Here is a 21080-nt window from a genome sequence, read left to right as displayed (position 1 = left end):
ATAGGTACCTACTAAATTAAACATTGCATTGAGCAATATGTTGTTGTGTCGGTGCTTTTGTTATCCATGAAGGAGTTGGTGTTTTTGATTAATGGTTGTGTAGCAAAGATGTAACTGCTACATTGCACTGCATTCACAGATTTGTTTGCCCATGCTTTTGGTTTACTCAGTTGTTTATTTCCTTACCAAATGGCAGATGGAAATTCGGCTTTCAACTTGTGCACTTTCATCATGTTTGCAATGTACTTTCAGCTGGTGTTCAGTTTCACTTTGGAGAAGTTGTCCAACCATTGTCTGTGTCTAAATGTTTTCTAACAGTTGACCTCATTACGCAGCATTTCTCACAGAAAGCAAATGTTGCAGTAACATTTTTAATAAATGTTACTCTATCATGTGGCTAGCAATGTAGCGAAAAATATTTTCATCAAGTCAGCTTTTAACATTATAGCAAATTAAGGCCTTTGTTATTTAACGTTGCTCACAATTTGTACCATTCACTCAACCTTGAAGCAGCGTAATGCGTTATCACCCTTCCTCTGCTCTTCATTGTGTTAATCACATTAGACATGCTCACGGTCGTTCGCCATGCTAGTTTGCGGACATTGTTGGCTAAGAGTAAACCAGACAAATAAAAAATCGGACGTCATGTGATGCCTATAGTCCGCGGGCCAGCAGTTCATCGTGTAAAAGTGGCGTCACATCATAAGCATCTTCTGTTTTTGCTGCCTTTAAGCAAGTTATTAGTGCGGTTGGTGCAACACATAGTCGATGGGGTCAACCGTCCTGTCGTGTTAAGTTTTGATCCCTTAAAGTGAATGTTTAGTATTTTTCCCTGCAACGACTACAGAGGAACACGGACGTTTCCTTCAATACTGGACGGAATATACGGTCATTCCCTACGTTTCATTGAAAGCAGAAGTGGTTCTGTGTTTAAAACGTACATAGTCTACGTTAGAGGTACGGAATTTTTTTACAGTGTAGAATCAGCTTTGCCTGGCTGCGATCAATCGAGATAAATCTAGTCGCGTCTTGCGTCGCAAACAAAGCGATAAGGTGGTGTCGCGGCAGATTTGAAAAACGAACAAACACTGGAAATATTCGCGGCAGTATAGTAAATGGTGCCAATTCTGGAAGATATAAACCATCCAGAGGTGTTCCACAAGGGGCAGTCCTGCCACCTGTGCTCTTTAATATTCTAATGAGATCTTTTCTCAGCCATCAGCACATTAACACGAACGTCTATGCGGACGACATTGCATTTTTCACTGCTGCAGCTGACATTCAATCTATGTGCGCCTGCAATCGTGCCTGAATTTGCTTGAACGTTGGTTGTGTGACTTACGTCTCACCTTAAATATAAAGTTCGCTGCACTTGTTTTTCAAATGAAAGATCCTTTTCATCCGTTTCTCATTTACCAGCGACAAAATATTCCTCATGTTAAGTCATTAAAATATCTTGGAGTCATTTATGATGACCGCCTCACATGGCGCTCCCACATTGACCATGTTGCAGCGACAGGGGCTCGTGCTATGGGCATGTTGCGTAGATTAAGTAATCCCCGGTCCGGAATGCGGAGAGATGCACTTTTGCTGATTTATGTACTTCATGTCCGATCAATTTTAGAATTTGGATCTGTGCTGTTTTCTGGCACAACTGCTTACAAAATTCGCCCGCTCGTTCTTTTGGAGCGGAAAGCGCTTCGATTGTGCCTTGGTCTCTGTAAATTTGTGGCCAATAACGTGGTTTATTTTGAAGCCCGTATTCCTCCTTTATTATCTAGATTTCAATTCCTAACTGTATATATCAATCTCATATATCAATCTGATTTACACCGCTCCTTGTCTGTTTTTTGTTGCCAGCCGACTTCCTCTTTTGGAGTCCACTGGCCTAGGTTTCATACCCCGCAGGTAGTTATGGCACAAAATTTGCTTGATCCTTTAAATGTTCTTTTGTATAACATCCTTCCGACAAAAAACAGTGGATCCTCTGTAGAAATTGTCTATTATGGCATTTTCACGAAAAACGCAAGCATTTACCACCCCGCATTTTAAATGGTTTAATAGAAGACCATTTACAAAGCATACTTATTAGCTTAACGATAGGTACTGACGCCTCACAATGTGATGAAAAGGCAGGGGCGGGAATATATTGCCCGCTTCTAGATTGGTCTTTTTCTGTGGGGCTTCCCGACTACACCCCAATTTTCCAAGCGGAGTTTCTGGCGGTGGTGCTTGCTCTTCGCAAACTAGAGCCAGCTTTCTCTTCAGTGGCTGTCATTTATGGGGGTTATTCTTGTAATAACGCTCAAAGGGCTAGAGGCAGTAGTCGCTCTCTAGCACCAGCGTGCCAGCCCTAGCAGTCAGAGCTGTGACCCCCAACCCGCGGTGCGGTAAGTCGCAACCACGGCGGGTTCGGGCCAGAGGGGACAAACACGAGTATGCTACTCGGATGAGCGTTTATTGCTCCCGAGCAATACAAGCAGCAGCAAGCAACAAAACAACCGCCGCAACGAGGGAGTGTTCCGCTCGCGTACGGGGGTGAAAGCCACAAAAAGGGTGGAGCGCACACAAAATGGTGTGGGAGAAAGGTTCCGCTCACCTCGCGTGGCTCCTCGCTCGCGGCCCGCGGCGGTCAGTTCACACACGGTGGCCGGGCGATAATGGCAGTGGTCTACGTGGCAGATCTGCGTCCGCGCGTGTGCGCGGCTCCCGCCAGAAGACAAGCGGGCCCCAGGAGAAGCGCGCGACCGCGCCTTCTCCCGGGATGTGGAGAGGAGGTCTCTCCGTGCTAAGAGGGGAAGAGGGAAAGTCTCCGCGGCGGCGTCGCTGCGAGGGCGCGAAAGGAAGCGGGGGCGGCGTGAGTGCCCTCCCTCGCAAACCTCCCGAACAGCGCGCGCATAACATCGCGTGATAATTACTCGCGGCCGTTACCATGGGACAGGAGATTCGCGTGTATCCCCACACGTTACACTTTCTTTGTGTTCGTCCCTTGCTTCGGCTGTAGATTCGCCAATTCTAAACACCTTCCATTCATTACTCTATCCGCATTTGAGCCTTGCTCACATGATACGGGTGCGAGGTCATAGTGGTGTGACAGCCAATGAAGTTGCGGACTGCCTGGCAAAGGCGTCCCTGAATGGCCCCGTGCTACCTATCGTTCCGGCTACAGCGTACATCACAGCAGCGAGGTTTCGAAGACAGAATTTGTTAAGCATGACAACTGAATCTCTTTTAAGATCTGATGATTACCTGCACCTGAAATATTCGTGGAGAAGGCAATCATGCCATTCACGGCAGCTTGATGTATCTTTATCAAGGCTCCGCTGCTGGATCCCACCCTTAAATTTTTATTTCCACAGGTCTGGGTTGGCGCTTAATCCAATATGCGCGCATTCTGTGGTGAGCACTAAATCATGAACCATTTTCTGTTGTCTTGTCGCCGGTGCGCCATGATGATAAGACGGTTTTTAGAGAAACCACTACAACAGCTTGGCCTTTGAACAGCCCAGTCATATTGTCGTTCGGAGTCCCATACTTGGGTACAGCCACAAGTCAGTTTTTACAGCCGCCCAAAATTTTTTAATGGAACCAAATCAGCTACCTTGGTAACGTTTTTCATTTTTATTTTTATTCTTACAATTATCGTATCATTTAAACACTCGGCTATAAACATCAGTCTCAATATCCTTCGTGCGTTATGAATTTCCCGTTCCATTTCGCTGCTCCTATTTGTTTACTTCTTCCTTCCTCAGCATTCATTTTATTTTCATCCAGGAAATATATATCTGAAGAACTCTCTGTGCCCCACGATTCTTGGCCAGTCCCCCTCTTTGGGCATGTGCCATTGTATGAGGGTAAGAACAACAACAACACCAGCTGGCGGCTCGAATTTCCAGGCTTGGGCCTCAGCCGCAGACGTCCGGGCTACCAGACCTGGACAGCCGTCGTCGGGGGTCTGAACCGCCAGGCCCACGTGCCGCTGTTCCCTTCCTGTTCGGCAGCCTCAGGGCACGCGCTGCCTCTGTCGCCACCGCTGCTTTCCCAGGCTACCTGACCTGGAGGTCGCGCCTGTGTTCCACAGGTGTGGCTGATTCCTTTGGCAGCTTTCAGGCCTACCGTGGAGACTGCCACCCACCCTACACCCCCATTAGGGCATCGACCGGAGCCAATAAACTGCGCCGACGCCCCGCCACACCTCCTCGCCCGACGCACCATCTACCAAGCTCACACGTCGAACGCTGAATATTTCGCCTAACATCGAAGGCTGGGTGAACCTTTCCTTTTTTTCCTCAAGCTCTCCTTTCTCTTCCGCGAGTGTTGTCTTTGTTTGCTTTCCTGTTCTTGTGTTCGTGAATCCTTTCCCCTTAAGGCTTACATTGGAGTTGCTTTTTTTCCACATGCCGTCTGTAATCTGTCCTGCAGTCCTTCCCCTCACAAATTTGGCGTTCGCTACGACAGAACAAGGCCGTTTATTTCCTTTGACTAGTGAAATTTTCTCTTCAGTATAAGCGCGTAAGAGCTGGTCGCTTTAGGCGAACGCATGGGCTTGCGTGACGCCGAGTTAGGAGCGTGGCTGGAGGAAGAGCTCCATAAGGCGCGCGGAGAGAGAGCCGCCGAGCGCGAAGATACAAGGCAGCGTTTGGATGCCGAGCGTGAAGCTACCAAGGAGCGTATGGCGTTAGAGGCTCAGATTTCTCAGAATTTACAGTCACGAGGGAGGCTTATGGAGGGCGGAGAGCGACTTGCAGATGCTGAACCAAGTGTTCCCTGGGCCGAATCGTCTGTGCCCATCAACCCTCATGGGCTCATTCCCGTTTTCAACGAAGGTCGCGATGATCATGACGCGTACCTCAAGCGATTTTAGCACGTGGCCACCGCTCAAGGTTGGCCAAGAGACAAGTGGACCACGACGTTGAGCCCATGCTTGGGAGGAAAAGCTCTTCGTGTTTTCGGATAGTTATCGCCAGAAGGCTCACTAGACTACACAAAAGCTAAGCTAGCGCTCCTGCAACGCTTCCGTTTCACGGCGGAGGGGTACCGCGAAAAATTTCGCCACAGTAAGCCCCATGACGGCGATACCGGTAGGCAGTATGCTACGAGACTATTTAGCTTTTTTGGTCGTTGGGTTGAAATGAGAGGGCTAGGAAAAACGTTCGAAGAGGTTCGCGACATGATTGTTGCTGAAGACTTTTGAGCAACTACCACGCGAGGCTCGCGTTATTCATTCGCGAGCGTGACTAAGACAGTCGACGAGATCGCGGTAGCCGCGGATAATCTTCTGGAGACCCAGTGGAAAACTAACTTGCTCATTTTCAAGGATAAGTTGGAACCAAACAGCCCAAAGGCGGAAGACTACTCCGGGATCCAAATCACCGGTGCGATGATTTCTGTGTGATCAGGCGGGACACAAAGCATCAAACTGCAGGGCGCGGCCGAAACAACCGTACTGCACGGTTTTCCGCAAACAAGGGCACGATGCACAGTCTTGCAGGCGCAAGAACCCAGGAGACCGCGAGCCGTCACCCTGTTGTATGCATCCTGCCAGTCCTTGATTGAAGTGCGGCCTGAACTCACCCGTTTGGTGCGGGTTATCAACCAGCGGGCTTTAGTGTCAGCATGCCTGTGCAGGAAGGCGAGCTGTTTGGGCATCCGGTCTCTGTTTTTTGGGATACCGGTACCAACAGTATCGTGGTGCGTAGAGACCTGGTTCCCGAAGCAGCTCTTACTGGAGATAGAGCTACTCTGCTCCTGACGGATGGCAGCAATTTGGAGGTCCCATAGGCGAGGTTCTGATCTCGTCACCATATTTTTCGGGCAAGTCCATCGCTCGGTGCTTGTAGACTCCACTGTACGACGTCATCATTGGAAATGTACCAGACGCCAAGGAGCCATTCTCCATTAACCGGACGGTGCCACCGAGGCATCTGACTGTCCCAGATGGAATGGGAGAGACTGAAAGCTCTACCATGCTGGGGACGACGAAGGTTCCTATGGCGTGCAGGGACGTGTCCATTAACGCGTTGGAGGTGTCGAGACCCACTTTCCGAAAGACACAAGAGGAGGACGCAGCATTAATGTGTGCCGGAACAAAGTCGGCGAGACTTATCCAGGCAAGAACAGCACCGCCTATCCGTTTCACTTCGAAGACAGAATTATATTCCAATCATACCAAGTGTGTTCCGGCCAGGTGATTGAGCAAGCAGTGGTACCGAAGTGCTTTCACACACACGTCCTCACGCTAGCGCATGAGAGTGCACCCTCCGGCCATCAGGGCATAAGAAAAACTGCAGCTAGGGTACTCAGTGATTTTTATTATCCCGAGCCCAGGCTGACATCAAAATATTTGTCAGGTCTTGTGATGCGTGCCAACGCCCTGGCGATGCCTGGCGGTGACCTGGCGATGCTCACCGTCCCAAAGTGGAAGCTGAGCATCGCTCCACTGGGCCGAACACCTTTCACTTCTACCACATTTGAGTGAGTGGCGGCCGACATTATCGGGCGTTCATCCCCATCCTCGTGTAAAGGGAAGCGATACCGTAAGAGAAACCGGAAGGGGACCAGAAGCAAGAGGGAACCGTATTTTCCTATATGTTCAGGATCCAAACAGACCATCATTCGCTCAAGCATTAGCCTCAGGTCAAACATTTAAACAGCTGCGTGTTCCGATGGACCCTCGTGCTCTAGAAGTATTTGTCCCAAGTTGAGCATAGTAAGGGATCCCAAAATGTTGGCGCGGATTATTTGAGGCAGCTGTGAACTTGGAGGTCTTACATTAGGCACAACAGCAGTGTTGGTGACGTTATACATAAACTCTTGAACGCTTTTCGCCCACCTGCTTTGTTGACTGCTTTATTCACTGCTATGGTATGTATACCGTAAGTCAAGCTCTTGTGGTGTGAACCGTGGACCAGTGTGAGCCAGCGAGTAATGCATGCTGTATGTGTGTGGTGGGTGGTGTGGTGTGTCTTGTGGGGTGTGCCTTGTGCGGTGAAATGACTACAGCACGTCAGCGATTCATTAACCATCAAGAGTGTGCTGCCGTTCTTATAAAGTTATTTTTCCCCTGGAAAACCTCTTCACTGGAGAGCTTCTGTAAGGAACTGGCGCCACATTGCGGCTGGCGAAGACGCTCGAGAAGAAAAAAGCAGAAGTGGAACGTGGCGAAGAACGCGTGCAGGAGTGAACAGGAAGAAAGCGGTGGGCCACCCACCGCACGCCTCCATCAGGGCATCGACCGGAGCCCATAAACTGCGCCGACGCCCCGCCACCCCTCCTCTCCCGACGCCCCATCTACCAAGCTCGCACGTCGAACGCTGAATATTTCGCACAACATCGAACGCTGAGTGAACCTTTCTTTTTTCCTCAAGCTCTCCTTTGTCTTCCGCGAGTGTTGTCTTTGTTTCTTTGCTTTCCTGCTCATGTGTTCGTGAATCCTTTCCCCTAAGGCTTATATTATGGTTTCTTTTTTTTCCACATGCCACCTGGGGCCCTATTCTCGACACGCATGGCCGCCGTTCGCCGCCATATTGTCTCTCTGATTGGCTTATTGGGCGATCACGTGCAAGTCACGAGTTTTAAATTTGTGGCGCGAAACTATCAGGCTTCGAAATAGCTTTCTGCCGTGACGTCAAAATGACGTGTACTTGAAGACTGATTTTTAGCACAGTTATATTTTGTGCCGGGTTGGTAAATTTAAATGTCTGTGGAGGAAAAACGAAGCTACAGCTGGCATGGAAGAAAACACTTGGCTCGTTTTAGCAATTTTGAGAAAAAAAATTTCGTACTGTGAGGGTTGCTTCCTAGAATGTGATTGGCTGGAGGAATGTCACGTGATTCACGTGATACGCAAGCATAATTCAGTGATGTCAAAATGACGTTTAGTGACGCAAAGGAAATGCTGCCATTGCTGAAAAATGCCCCATTTCGCCGTCGTAATTTGGTACGGCCGCGAGGTGGTTGAATTACGGCAAGAAGAAAATGGCGGATACAAGGCTGAGTTATACGTCTGACTCCGCAGTTTGGTACCAATTTATTTGAAGTGATGAATTATGGCAAGGTAAACCTTGTTTTGAATGTAGAAAACTTTGAAACAGCTTTTTAAGGGCACTTATATAGTAACTATTTGTTGGAAGGACCGACACAAAAAAGGTTAATTTTTTTAATCGTCTCAGGAGGTCTCTACGTACTTTCCTGCCTCAAACACTTTGCGGACGTTACTACGGCATCATCAATGCACCGTCTCTTCCACGACGTCGAAGACGCAAGTACTCCAAGTACATCTACCTTGGTACATCTACCTTGGAAGACGCGGAGGCAACGTGCGACGGTATGGGCCATCGTATTTGAGGCAACAACGAGGACGTTCGGACTAGCTAGAAGTTCGCTAGAAAGAAGTTCGGACGATGGCTTTGTTTCCGGCATTACCCGTCGTATTGGACTGGCTAGGAGTGCTTTTGGACAGGCATTATCGTGAGCGTCGAGACGCTTTCGAGATGCCCGATGACTTGTTCAGGCAGCATTTTCGCCTGACAAAAGACTTGGTGAGGTGGCTGTGTGACGAGTTGCGGGAAGATCTGGAGAGGCAGCGCGTCAACACGGCCACTGTGCTCACCGTGGAGCAGCAGGTGCTGTGTGCGCTCCGGTTTTACGCCACAGGCAGTTTTCAGGGCATGATTGCAAGCGACGAACACCTAGCGGTTAGTCAGCCGAGTGTGAGTCGCTGCATCCATGCAGTCACCGACGCGATTGTGAACTGCCTGGGACACGAGTGGATCTCCTTCCCATGCTCTCCGGCTGAACTGGCGACCGCACGCGAAGGCTTCGAGCTGCTGGACAGTAGATTCCCGGGATGTGTTGGCGCCATCGATGGGACACTTGTCTGCATAGCCGCACCATCTGACGAGGTCAACAGACCTGCGTACTTCTGCCGCAAGGGATACTATGCCTTGAACGTCATGGTGGTAAGAACGACAACAATAAGCTTTGTAGCGGCGCTCTTCGGTGCATGACCTTTGGTCTCCTGTAACCAGAAACATGCCGTCGTCGGCACTCGTTTGCGGCGTGCTTACCTGCATGTTTTATTAGACTAAAGGGAGAACGGTCTGCTGGAGAAAGCGGGTTAACATTTGTGCCTGTAAAGGAAAGCAGAAAAAAATGGCACAATAGTGCCTTCGGAAAAAGAAACATACAATGCACGGAGCCTCCAAACTGCCTGGAGTGCAGCCTTTGTGATTTTCTGTATTTTGCTGCGTCTGAGTTCTTATATTCTGGCAACATGACACTCAAAGGTAGAAAGAAAAAGAGGTAGTCGACTGGCACTTGCACACATAGCCCATTGCATGCCCATGTATTTGTTCCTGTAAGCCCTGCAACTGCACATTACTGAGAGGACAGTGTTCATTGCTGGAGTAGTGGGAGTTGCACAAACAAGGTGCTCTTGGACAAGGATTACACAGTATGACCTTGTTTGCACAGTTCATGTCATGTGCTATGTTTTCTTTATTGTTTTATGACACTTTGTCTTGGGTGATGCGGGTGTTCCCACTTCACTGTGAGATTAGATTCTGAGTGCTCAGTCCAGTTAGTGTTGGAGCCTCTTTTTTCTCATCTGTGTCAAATATCACAATCAATCACTTTGGTTTTATGGTTTCAGTATGCTGTGTGCTGTAGTGCAACATACTGTACCAGTGTGCAGTTGATAATGCAGTGGAGGAAAGTCAGTGTTTTGGCGCATGTCTGTGCTAGCAAAAACTATGGCATAAGGTAAAAAAACTGCTAACAACAACACAGACGGCGGCTGAAGTTGTTAAATTGCAACACAAAATATACACCTACGCCACATCATAAATGTTACAATACGAAGACTGGTTCGCACTTGTAAATTGGGCGGGTAAAAAAATAAATATTTGTTCATGCTTCTTTACATGTGTGTGATGCCCATCTTCGCATCAGGGCACTTGACGCTACATTCCCAGGGTCTGTGCATGATTCCTTCGTGTGGCGGACATCACCGGTGCATCATGCACTGTGCAACCACAATTTTCTGCAATGTGGGGAATATCTACTAGGTATGTGAATTCTGGCACAAGGGCGAAATAGTTGGACTGAACAAATGTAAATCCAGTCAGTAGATCTCAGACAACAGTTGCATGTAGCTGGTTAAGCATATCTACAGTGAACACACTGTTGAGGCAAGTTGCTTTCAAATTAATGCAAATCCAGGGTTTCTACATGTCAGCAGTAGTGTCAACGAAGGTGTTGCATTAGTGAAACTGCTATCGGTAAGGAAATCGGAGGGCAGGAAGAGTTGAGGCTTTCCTTCAAGGTATTTATAACAACATACGTACATAATAACATAATAACATTAATAATACAGGATGCAGACCTGCTTATTCCTGCACACAGAGTGAGTCAAAAAATAAGATATTTGTTCACGTTCCTTCACGGGTGAGCAATGCAATATACAGTAGTATCACAACTATGTAACAACATAAATATCACAACATGCAGATTTGCTTTTACTTGTAAACCGAGAGGGTGGAAAAATAAGGGATACTTCTTTATGCTGTACCTCAGAAAATGTGAGGTCACATATAGCTGAGGCTCTCCTTCAAAGCTGATATGTCTACTGGTACATGTTACTATTTGTATACAGCAAACTTACAGGCTGCCATATTGCCTGTATCATGGCTGATAACAATGACAGCAATAATTATTGTATCATAGAGGCCTTTGTAATGAGGGGAGAAAAGTAATAAATGATGAAATAAATAATGGACTGAAAAATTCATGCACCCAAATTGCAGATGTTGCGCATTTTGAAAAATGTCACTCTTCATTGGCCTGCAGGTGATGGCACCTACCCGCTGCAGCCATGGTTGGTCACACCCATTCCAGGATGTCACGCTCCTGTCAGTCCTGCTGCCAGGTTCAACAGTGCACATTCATCGCTGAGGTCTGTTGTCGAGCGCACGATTGGTGTCCTGAACAGCCGGTTCAGTTGTCTACAACGGTACCGCGCACTGCACTACGAACCGGAGACTGCAGCGAAGATTGTAGCAGCTTGTGCAGTGTTGCACAATGTGTGCATATATTCACGGCTGCCTCAACTTGCCCCCCCCCCTGACAACGGTGACCCTGATGATGACACAGACCTCTGTGATGACAACGGTGCCTTTCCTGCTCTATACCAGGCAGGTAGATATAAGCGTGACCAGCTGCTGCAGACATTTTTGTGCCAGCCTCGCCTGTAGACACGTTTATGTGCAGCCAGCAGCTGCCTCGGCAGCACCAGCCGCCTCGCCTGCACCAGCCACCTCGCCAGCACCAGCCACCCTGCAAGCAAGGATTGGCATTATTGCATACTTTGTTTCATACGGCAACAAGTATGTTGCACTGTTTATTTTTAAGCTTTTGTTTAAAGTGAAAACTGAGTTCCAGCTATTTATTTAATATACTCGTGCCGCAGCATGTGCTGTGTTTCATCATACTGCGTTGTGTCTGTGAGCACAGAACGCTGTCTTCGCAGTATTTCTTCCCTGAGGCACGAAGCCTCTGCTCACTTCTCATTGCATTGTCTTCATCAAGAGGATGTGCCCCCGCAAGGAATTCAGCTTCAGTGGTGCTGTACAAACGCAGTCTACAGTGTGCTGCTTCAAGCTGAGTGCTTCATGCGTGAAGTTATGTGTGGTGGTGCAGTGTTGTGAAAAGCTGCTACTGTGCACAGTGCTCTTTACAGTGGAATGTGCAGCATTTGGCGAAGTCCTGTCATAGTCGACATTGTGGCAGTGGTCGTCGTCGCCCTTGCACCTGCCATCATTGTAGTTTTAAAAGAGGCGGGCGTCGCCCACCATTGGAGCAAACTGTGGCCATGTGTGTGACCTTGTATCACGCCTATCCTACACTCTGTGCAATGTGGGCTGTATGTTAATGCTATCTTCAGGACTTGTTTGTATGCTGTGCCGTGTACTGTCAGTATGTATGCAGCATGCCAAGAGAGCAGTCTCTGCGTTCACCATCCACCTGCAAAAGAACTTAACTTTTTCCCTGTCCTCTGTTACGTCTCGCCTACGACGCGCGGTATAGCCGGCGCGGATGCAACGGACGCCGCGGCTTCGTTCATCGCGGCCGCAACGCCTCCCGCCAAGCGCGTCCAGGCAGGTTTCAGTGCCACGTGTCGTCGTGCGTGCGTGTGTGTGTGTGTGTGTGTGTGTGTGTGTGTGTGTGTGTGTGTGTGTGCGCATGTTGGTGCCCACGCTTGTCAAAGCGCGGCAGCCGGGGAGAGGAGCTCCCCAACTGGGAGGCGAGGAGGTCTGACCGGCGCCGGCCTGGCGGACGCGCCCGTCACGTCTGGACATGTTCAAGCGTCGCCGTATCGGACGCCTCTTCCCAAGCCGTTCCCTCTTGCCCTCGACTCCGAGGGTATAAAGACGCCGCTGCCCCGGACGCCGAGAGAGACTTCGATTTCGCCCTTCGAGTAACGTGGTCGCCCTGACCGGCTGCTCTTTTGAGATGCCAGAATAAACAAGTTGTTCTGTTGCCAGTCGACTCATCCTTTGCCGGCACCTTCGGATGTTTCCAGCTTTGCCCCAGGCCGCCAGGCCAACGCTACCCTTGGGGCTTGCAACCCATTTGCAACAACTGGTTGCCAGCGGTGGGATCCCGACAACGGAGGCCAGCAGCGAAGATATGCGGTCAACTGTATGCTGAGCAGCACAACGACCATCCGGGAGCAGTGCAACGAGCCCTGTGTGATGACTGGTTGCCTGCAGCGGAACGACTGCGCTGAATTCTTGGCTGCGAGGTTTGGTGAGTGCGGGACTTTCTTCTTCTGAGTTTTGCCAGGCTTTTGTTAGTGTCAGGAACAGAGCTGGTAATTGAGTTGTCGTTGCTGCCGGGTTAGTTTGCGGCAAGACAATAGTAGGCAGTAGAGAAAGCAGCATTCGGAGCAGCCATGGATTTGAAGTCGTTGCGCAAACCGAAATTGCTGGAGCTTGCAAGAGAGTTGGGTCTGGATGTCTCAGACAAACTCAGAAAACCAGAACTGCTAAGGGCGATTCTTGAGTTGGAGGCTGAGGATGACGAGCTGTCGGAATGCCTTGAGACCATTGAGGAGAGGGAACAAAAAGAAAAAGAGAAAAACGAGCGCGAACGTAAAGAGCAAAAAGAGAAAGACGAGCGCGAACGTAAAGAACAAAAAGAGAAAGAAGAGCGCGACCACGCTTTAGAAATGAAGCGTCTCGAGGTAGAGATGGAACGCGCTCGTAATGGAAGTCAGGCACACGGTGCAGGAGAACGGGTATCGTTCAAAATGACTGACCTGATGCGGCCGTTTAAGCTTGGAGAGGACATTGGTTTGTTCCTGGTTAACTTTGAGCGAACGTGCGAGAAGCAGGGGTTCTCTCGGGAAACGTGGCCACAGCGCTTGCTCACTTTGTTACCCGCCGAGGCGGCCGACGTAGTCGCTCGCTTGAAGAGAGAGGAGGCAGAGGATTTCGACCAAGTGAAATCAAGTCTGCTAAAAAAGTACAGGCTGTCAGCGGAGGCGTTCCGTCGGAAGTTTCGGGAAAATGAAAAAGGCAGAAATGAGTCATATACAGAGTTTGCCTACAGGCTTATGTCAAACATGCAGGAGTGGCTCAAAGAAGAGAAAGCGTTTGGTGACCACGAGAAAATTCTGCAGTGTTTCGGGCTGGAACAGTTTTATAGTCGGTTACCTGAGAACGTGCGGTACTGGGTCTTGGATAGGCCAGACGTTAGTACAGTGGCTAAAGCCGCCGAGCTAGCCGAGGAGTTTGTGACGCGTCGGGCTCGCGGAGCTAAGGACGGTCAAAAGGGTGAATTTGGCTCCAAGTCTGAGAGGCCGAAGTTCACACCCATGAGAGCAAGGGGGGACACGCGTAGTGCGGATGCGAGTGAAAGCAGTCCGACGGAACGTAAGGAGACGGCGGCAGCCGAAGCCGAACGCAGAAAGCGGTTCGAGGCGAGGCAAGCGCGCGTGTGTTATACGTGTCAGAAGCCGGGTCACTTTTCGGCGCAGTGTCCAGAAACAAAAAGAGAAGTCGTGTGTTTGTCATTATGTAGCACTGACGAGAACATGAAGCTTCTCGAGCCTTACATGCGAGACTTCCTCGTGAACGGGAAAGAGTGCCGAGTGCTTCGTGATTCCGCAGCTACAATGGATGTAGTTCACCCCTCTTACGTAGAACCCGATATGTTCACGGGCGAGTGCGCATGGATCAAGCAAGCCGTGGAAGCTCATAGCGTGTGTCTGCCCGTAGCAAAAGTGCTTATTGAAGGACCTTTCGGAGCACTTGAGACGGAGGCCGTGATGTCATCTATGCTGCCCCCCCCCCCCCCCAGTACCCGTACCTATTTTCGAACAGGTCCGATCACCTCCTGCGCGAGAAGGGGCTTTTGTTTGGTGAGGCTAGCGTTCAGGCCTTAACCAGATCGAGAGTTAGGGAGCTCGCTGCAAAGGCGGTAGTTGCGGGGCCGACGTTGTCGAACAATGAGAAAGGGTCGGAGGCGCAGCAAGCTGATATTCAGAGCACGTCCGAACTGGATAAAATTGAGCCTGTAGCGTTGAAGGCACCAGGTACTGGAGAGGAAATGCCCGACAAGGGAAAGTTAGAAGAGCTTCCGGTCGAGCTTCCGGGACTAAGCTCAGTGACGAACAGGGAAGACACTGATCAGGTCATTAGTGACTTAATAATTAAAGCACCGCTGTCGGCTGAGCAGAAAACCGAACTACACCAACTCTTACAAGAGTTTCAAGGTCAGTTCTCTGAGAGGCCTGGTAGGACTTCTGTCCTTACTCATGATATAGAACTTACCTCCCCAGAGCCAGTACGATCCAAGGCGTACCGGGTGTCACCCCGCCAGCGCGATATTATGGAGGCTGAGGTAAAGAAAATGCTACAGCTCGGTGTTATTGAGGCGGGTGAGAGTGATTATACCTCCCCTTTGATTTTAGTTGAGGTACCGGGCAAGGAACCTCGTCCTTGCGTCGACTACTGCAGGCTTAATTCCATTACTAAGGATCAAATTTATCCGATCCCTAACATCGAGGAGCGCCTTGAGAAAGTTAGTAGCGCTCAGTTTATTTCCACCCTAGATCTTGTCAGGGGTTATTGGCAGGTTCCACTTACAGAAGAGGCTAGTAGGTATGCGGCGTTCATTTCACCAATGGGAACATTCCGTCCTAAAGTTTTGAGTTTTGGTTTGAAGTACGCGCCATACTGCTTTTCAAGCCTCATGGACAAAGTGTTGCGGGGACAGGAAGAATTCGCTTTACCGTATTTAGACGACGTAGCGATATTCTCTGCATCCTGGTCTGAGCATATGGCACACTTGCGGGCAGTGCTAACCCGCCTGCGCGAAGCGGGCTTGACAATCAAGGCTCCCAAGTGCCAATTAGCACAGGCCGAGGTTGTCTACCTCGGTCACGTGATTGGACAGGGTCGTCGCCGCCCCTCTGAAATAAAGGTGGCCGCTGTGCGAGACTTCCCGCAACCGCGCACGAAGACCGATATTCGGTCGTTCTTAGGTGTCGCCGGCTACTATCAGAGGTACATCCCCAGGTACTCCGATATCGCGGCTCCCCTGACGGATGCTCTAAGAAAAACAGAGCCCCAAACAGTCGTCTGGGGCGAGACCAAGGAAAGAGCTTTCAGCGCCCTAAAGAGCGCCCTAACAAGCCAGCCTGTGCTACGATCGCCAGACTACACAAAAGGGTTCGTTGTTCAGTGCGATGCTAGTGAGCGAGGCATGGGCGTTGTACTGTGCCAAAGGGACAATGGAGAAGTGGAACACCCCGTCCTGTATGCTAGTCGTAAGCTGACCTGTCGTGAGCAGGCGTACAGCGCCACCGAGAAAGAGTGTGCGTGTCTCGTGTGGGCCGTTCAGAAATTGTCATGCTACCTAGCCGGCTCGAGGTTTATCATTGAGACGGATCACTGCCCTCTCCAATGGCTGCAGACCATATCTCCCAAAAATGGCCGCCTCCTGCGCTGGAGCCTCGCTTTGCAACAATATTCCTTTGAGGTGCGTTACAAAAAGGGGAGTCTCAACGGTAACGCCGATGGCTTAAGTCGAAGCCCCTAACGTAGGAATCCGCCTCAAAGTTGTTGGTTACTGATGTTTTCTTCCTGAGGCAGGATTTTTAACATATTGCTTTTGTTTAGTGCTTCAAAGTGATTATGTGCTTTCTAGTGCAATTTTCCAATTTGTGGACGCGTTCTGAGTGCTGCTTGACTACTGTAAGGATCTAGGCAGTAGTATAAAAGGGGAAAGAGCCTGGCAGAGCTTAGTGAGGGTTGTCTCGTGCTTGCTGACTGAGCGGTTGCGTTTCGGCGTAGTTCTAACGCTTGCTGGGAACGAGCACAAAAATGGCAACTCTCCCGAAGTGACTTTGCAGTGCCCTGTGTGAACCTGAACCTGAGAACGAGGCCTTCTCTGTGCGCTGCGCTCAAGCAACGTCGAGGGACGATCGGTTTCGATTACGAGCATCATCGAGCGACATCCCTCTGGACAGCGGATGCAGTCCCCTGACCATCGGGATCTCCTTCTCCCGGCGGGGCGGTCTGTTACGTCTCGCCTACGACGCGCGGTATAGCCGGCGCGGATGCAACGGACGCCGCGGCTTCGTTCATCGCGGCCGCAACGCCTCCCGCCAAGCGCGTCCAGGCAGGTTTCAGTGCCACGTGTCGTCGTGCGTGCGTGTGTGTGTGTGTGTGTGCATGTTGGTGCCCACGCTTGTCAAAGCGCGGCAGCCGGGGAGAGGAGCTCCCCAACTGGGAGGCGAGGAGGTCTGACCGGCGCCGGCCTGGCGGACGCGCCCGTCACGTCTGGACATGTTCAAGCGTCGCCGTATCGGACGCCTCTTCCCAAGCCGTTCCCTCTTGCCCTCGACTCCGAGGGTATAAAGACGCCGCTGCCCCGGACGCCGAGAGAGACTTCGATTTCGCCCTTCGAGTAACGTGGTCGCCCTGACCGGCTGCTCTTTTGAGATGCCAGAATAAACAAGTTGTTCTGTTGCCAGTCGACTCATCCTTTGCCGGCACCTTCGGATGTTTCCAGCTTTGCCCCAGGCCGCCAGGCCAACGCTACCCTTGGGGCTTGCAACCCTTTTGCAACACCTCAGTGCCTCCAGTATGGAGCCTGTGTCGTGTGTGTTGTGTTTTGGCTACCATTCATTGGCAACCACTTGAGCATTATGTTACCTCTCTGGGCTGCAGCATCGCTGCAGGTCACAAGGTGCGCACAGTACGCAAGATGCAATGTGGCAACGGTATCTCCCTGAGAGTGCAATTTCATCCAGTAGAGAAGTGTTTGCGCAAGACAGGAGAGGAAATGTTCGCTGTGCTTTTATCTAGTCATGAACTTAGTATAACATTGAACTCTGACTGACGTGCTTCGCATGAGAATCGTAGTTTTTTACACATCCTTAATGAGCAACCTTACATCTCGTTCCGTTTCCGCTTCACTGTCACGGGCAAGACACGTTATATCAGAGATGTAACGAGTTCTAAAGAGTTGCCAGCCTGTGCTGCACAGTCGAATGGCATTACAGGTTCAGTATGAGCTCAGAAAGACATGTATACACAATTACTTGTTCATTGAAGGAAATGATGTTAAGGGCATACGTGTTTTTGATGAACACACGATGAACGCAATGCCGTGAAAAGCAGTCATAGTGGCCCTTATATTCCATGCTGCATTTGCCACCTTTGCGTTGGTTCCAAACACTCTCATTGCAATTTTTGAGTGATTGGAGTGTCTTGGCTGCACTTAGACAGACCTCACTTGCTGTATTGAAGCGTTGCCTACATTTTACTTGTATGTTAATGTGAAATTTTTTTGCTTCTGTTGATGACATGTGCTACCTGTGTATGGCACAGTAGTGTCACCATTAAGTTCGTGATTATAACCTAAGGGCACATTTATACATTGCCAACACCTCTGGTACACATTGTACTGTAGATTGAGTTGCCACCTGACTGGCTTTATCAGCATGCATGATATAGCATCTTAATGTGCCACTGCTCCCTCCTTTTCTTTTATCGCTTCAGACCATTCATTGTTATCCTTCGAGGACTGTCTCCTGTCACATATGCCAGCTATTATGTTTTTTAACACCTTAAGCTATGAAATTTGGTTTTTATAGAAAGGAAAGACACAGTAACTATTCCACTTCCGGGAGGTCACCTCAACAGTGCTGTGGGCGAAGGGATGGAGGAGGAAATGAAAGCAGGAAGAGAGAAAAAGGCACAGTAGCAGAGGTTCCTGTATTAATTTTGACTGCCTAGGACTCCTGATCATGCACTGACATTGCATAGCTCATGGGTTTCTTCGGCGTTTTGCCTCCATCGAAATTCGACCGCTGTGACAGGTATTTAACCTGCATCCTAGAACTGAGGAGCGAAAAATACCTCTCCGTACAGTAGCCTGCACGACCTATCATGGCTTTTCTCACTACACTGCTCTGACTGCCAAGGTCGTGCTCTTTTCTGTTCCTCTGAACTCACCTTATGGATCGCCACCATTCTCACAGGGCGCCTGGTTGCGGCCCTGCAGTGTGCTGTTAATGTCACGCAGGGCCTGCACCAGCTGCTCGACGGCGTTGACCTGGCGGACGTGCAGGCTTTCAATCTTTTTTTTGCAAAGACAACGAGCGTTCTTTATCACCGTCCTGGGGGAAACACTGAACAAACATAGTCAATAATACTTTACCCCTGCCAGGTGGGTCCTGATGTGTGCCAGGTCTGTCGTTATCTGCCGGAGCTGCTGGTCCTGTATCGTGGCCAGGCGCCCTTGTTGTTCTATTAGGGCGGCGATCGCGTTGTGCCTTTGCTGCACACTGCCTGGGTGGTCTTGCTGGCGAGGTGGAAGTGCATGCGGCCGCCTGATTGAGCCACCTTGCTGGTGCGGTGCAGCTTGTATTGGTGGCGGTGCAGCTCGCGTACCTGGCTGGCCCTCGTTCTCTGCATATGTGTAATTTCAGTGTGTTTTCCTGTAGTGAAACCACAAGACACCTCTGCCTTGGAACATGCGTCACATTTCTGTTGCATTGTGTTATGCCTCACTTTATTGCAGGAGCATTTTTTGGGTCGTACACCTTTTTTCATTTCAGGTACCATACATTGAAATTTGGCACCATGTGTACAACACTATTTGGCCATAAATGCATAAAACTAATGTTATGACTGCAAAAACAGAAATGTTTTACTGAAAAATACAAGTTTGTTCAATGTAAATCAGCATATATATTAGCCAACTGACAGTGTGATAGTTATGATCACATTTCCTGTAACAATGCTTAAAAGCTATGTCTCACCATGCTTGCAACTAACTGTAACCTGCACCATGCTTAGAAAGCTGTTGTCTACTGAAGTACATGACAAACCTTGTACTGAGCAATAGTCATGCTCGTCCATGACTTGTGACGCCTGTGGCGCTGGGCTGGGTGCCTGCGAGTGCATAAGATGAATACTCACAGTTCAGTCATACTTCAGCGGCAACACAAGCATTGATTTCTGGTTATGCTTTCGACGCTGTGTCATGCTATATTTAATTTTGAATAAAAAAGATTTTATACATTTACGATCACAGCTTCATTCTTTTTGAGACATCTTTCGCTGTGGCATATTTTCAGAAGGATGTTACGAATTTACCTTGGTGATATGGGAACAAACGCTATGTCGTTTTACGCACGGCCAACACGTATGCTTGCGTCATTCTGTAATGCGCTTACAGAGTTGCCTTGCGATTTCAGCTCCTGCCTGATAGCAGCCACCGCTTGCTGCGGAAAGGTGCTTACATATCTTTTTGCAAGTTGGAAAAACTCTTTCATAGTTACTCACCGGTGAAACCGAGGCTGCTGGTGCCATGCCGAATACGGCCGGGGACCTGCACCCCACGGAGCAGTCTTTGCCAACGATTGCCAAAATGCGGGCATCACTTGGGTTCAGCACTGCCTCTGGGTTCGGCAGCCCCCCGCCTGTAGTTCTGCATGAATAAAAGATATGGCTCTCATACCTAAAGTGGAAGTGAGGCGGGAGAGTTATAAGCATTCCGAGAGGCCCGACTATTTCTTGACAAAATCTAGGACAAAAAGCTTGCAGCCTAATATGCCAAATGTATAGGTTGCCCTGCTGGATTACACAGAGTAAGGTATTCCAATATGTCCAGTTTTTAACTATGTGTCTCTTAACGGGTCTCGTGCTGAAAGTCATGTATCGCAGCACTGGTTGTTCAGAAGCCGCCAGAGCGTGTGACGACGTTCGGTGCGTCTGCGTATGTTGCACTGGGTGAGCACAAGTGCACAGCAGTATACTGGTCTTTGCACAGGCGCTCCTTACTGGACGAGCAGGCAAAATTCGCAAGCACCGAAGAGCACACACGTCATAGTGAAAGTGTAACCGTGCCATGCCGCGCACCGAAAGCAGATTAGCTCACCTGTGCTCTGCACCGACTAGCGAGCCTGCAGTTCGCGCTTGCCTCACCCGCTGCTGCCAGAAGCGCTTCCAGCCTTCCGGCGAGCGCGTTGCCGGCCCTAGCCCGTTCAGCTCGGCCGCGAGCTGCACCCACAGGCGCTGGCGTGTTTCTGCCGGCATCGCCTCGCTGGCCCCGCGGCCCAGACCGGCATGCTGCTCCATAAAACAGAGCATGGCTTCTAGTTGATCTGCGCTACAACGCGGTGTATAAACACCGCGCTGATTACTGTTGGCCACGCTCGCGCACGGAGGCTCCATGTTCGTCACTGGCGCTCCGTAGCAGACGACAGCAGACGACTGCCAAAACAAAAACTGCTCACGAGAGTTCAGTCGCAGACCCCCCCCCCCCCCTTTTCAGTGTAGTAGCAGGTGTACAAAAATAAAAATTTAGTTGCATTTATTTCATTGCGAAATGCCTCTAGTTGTTGGATGAGCGTCATTTTTTAGCGCATCACGAAGCTGTCGAAATCATCGCCTTTTTTTGTCACCAGAACCACTCATTACAACGGTGCGATGCTGGGGCCATGGAGCAAAATTCGTTTCCAGCGGCCGAGGCGTTGCTTAATGTGCTTTTTTCGTTTTTCG

General features: G+C 49.8%; 1 protein-coding gene across 1 annotated transcript; it reads right to left on the bottom strand.

Moving 5' to 3' along the window:
* Positions 1-11196: 11196 nt before the first annotated feature.
* LOC144132335 (uncharacterized) lies at positions 11197-19581 on the bottom strand. The gene is made up of 4 exons (XM_077664661.1): positions 19406-19581; positions 18733-18983; positions 18528-18651; positions 11197-11334 (listed from the first exon to the last, which is right to left on the bottom strand). The coding sequence occupies exons 1-3, from the start codon at positions 19479-19481 to the stop codon at positions 18529-18531; spliced, it is 450 nt and encodes a 149-aa protein (XP_077520787.1). The 5' UTR covers positions 19482-19581; the 3' UTR covers positions 11197-11334; position 18528.
* Between the last annotated feature and the right edge of the window lie 1499 nt (positions 19582-21080).

The sequence above is a fragment of the Amblyomma americanum genome, chromosome 5 (genome assembly GCF_052857255.1).
Source record: "Amblyomma americanum isolate KBUSLIRL-KWMA chromosome 5, ASM5285725v1, whole genome shotgun sequence".
Classification (NCBI taxonomy): Eukaryota; Metazoa; Arthropoda; class Arachnida; order Ixodida; family Ixodidae; genus Amblyomma; species Amblyomma americanum.
This window is presented reverse-complemented; position numbering and strand designations above follow the sequence as displayed.